The sequence below is a fragment of the Rhamphochromis longiceps genome, linkage group LG3, assembly GCF_057381845.1.
Source record: "Rhamphochromis longiceps isolate RC_006_pf linkage group LG3, R_longiceps_female_GT1.1, whole genome shotgun sequence".
Taxonomy (NCBI): Eukaryota; Metazoa; Chordata; class Actinopteri; order Cichliformes; family Cichlidae; genus Rhamphochromis; species Rhamphochromis longiceps.
In genome coordinates, this window is record NC_140559.1 from 47,592,707 (window position 1) to 47,594,526 (window position 1,820).

General features: G+C 47.6%; 1 protein-coding gene across 1 annotated transcript; it reads left to right on the top strand.

Moving 5' to 3' along the window:
- The first annotated feature begins 459 nt into the window (after positions 1–459).
- LOC146675091 (zinc finger BED domain-containing protein 4-like) lies at positions 460–1,205 on the top strand. The gene has a single exon (XM_085401132.1). The coding sequence runs from the start codon at positions 460–462 to the stop codon at positions 1,189–1,191; it is 732 nt and encodes a 243-aa protein (XP_085257258.1). The 3' UTR covers positions 1,192–1,205.
- The last annotated feature ends 615 nt before the right edge of the window (positions 1,206–1,820 follow it).

Consider the following 1,820-nt stretch of genomic DNA (forward strand, 5'->3'; position numbering starts at 1 on the left):
GAGTCTGACATCAGATATGTGGACCTCCATCAACACAGAGGCCTATCTTGCAGTCACCTGCCATTTTGTTGATGAGTCCAGCACATTAAACACCGTTGTTTTAGGAGTGCAATATTTTCCTAATGCACACACTACAGAAAATATTGCACAAGTGAAAGGCTCACTCATGACAGAATGGGCAATTACTGACAAAGTCACATGCCTAGTAACAGATGGGGCTGCCAATATGGAGACTTGTGCAAGGGAGCTACGACTCAAACATGCCATATGCATAGCTCACACCCTGAACTTAGTGGTGAAGAAGGCCCTTGACCAGACCCCTGAGCTCTCTGCCATCTGAGCCAAGTCCAGGAAGATCGTGGGATATTTCAGGAGCAGTACCACTGCAAAGGTAAGATGCCTTAATTACAGTTTCTTTAATGCTACTTAAGTGTGTAGTTCTGCTCCCTTGACAATCTAATGTATGCTTTTTTAATTGTATTTTGTAAGGAGAGGCTTTCAGTGGTGCAGGAACAACTAAGGAAGTCTCAACTCAAACTAATACAGGAAGTGGAAACCTGCTGGAACAGCACTTATAATATGCTGGAAAGACTGTTAGAGCAAAGGGAGCCAGTGGGTGCTTTGGCAAGTCTCACAACAGACATCCCACCTGTTTCATCCGAGGAATTTGGTATAATTTCAGAGTGTCTGGTTGTCCTAGCACCATTTAGCGATGCAACCACTGAGCTCTCTCAGGAAAAAAGGGTGTCTGGGTCAAAGGTCATACCTTTGCTCACCATGCTGGATCATTGCCTCAATGAACAAATGGAAAAATCACCATCCATTGGGTCTTCTCTGGCTCAGAAGCTAAGGATGCTATTGAGAGAGAAGCTGGATAAAATACAAACCATGAGCATTATGTTCCTTGCGACACTGCTGGACCCAAGGTTCAGAAAACTCGGGTTACTCAGCCCTGCAAAAGCTAGCGAAGCAGAAAAAAGACTGAAAGCAGAATGTGCTTCCGTAATGAGGGCCTCCACCACCTCCTCTTCCTCCGCACCACCACCACAGCCATCAACGTCAAAAACTGTTGAGGCTGTTTCCCACGGTACTATTGTTATTGCATTTGAGTTGCATTTATATAAACTGATTGTTGGGATGTCCTCTGTATCTATTATTGTACGATCTACTGTACAATATAAAGCGCCTTGAGGCGACTGTTGTTGTGATTTGGCGCTATATAAATAAAATTGGATTGAAAATTGAATTGTTAGTATCACATAAAACTCTCCTTATTGTCCTGAGATGTCCCCAGAGAAGTGGCGTCTGATACCCAACCTGACATATAGACACAGACATACAGGCACACACATATACAAACATCCATTCCCACCCTCATGCTCTCATATGCACTTACTCCACACTCAACCAACGTGGAGACAGACATAAAGAGACGCTGTACACACGATCACACTCCCCAAGCGTACTCTACAAACCGGGTCTAGGTACCCTTGCCCCTGGCCCCCTCCAGGGGCAAGGGTACCTAGACCCGGTTTGTAGAACTGCACCCAGACCCAGGTGGTGTTACCCTTTTCCCTGCGGTGGGGGGAGGCAGACCGCCCCGACTCCGCAGCAGCAGGGCGGCCCCACACTCCAGACCGCAGTCGGACGGCCAACTCCTCCTCCTAGCCCCCCCGCTCCAGCAGGTCGCAGAGAATGGGGGTGGGAGAAGACTCCAAACCTCCCTCCACCCGCTCATTGTAGTGTTGATGCATGTGTGTTCTAAAGTGCATTTAAAACCCAGGAGGGCATGGAGCTACCTGCCAGAGAGCAGCAGGTAA

Coding starts and splice junctions, on each gene's coding strand:
- LOC146675091 (XM_085401132.1), top strand. CDS start 460: ATGTATGCTTTTTTAATTGTATTTTGTAAGGAGAGGCTTTCAGTGGTG.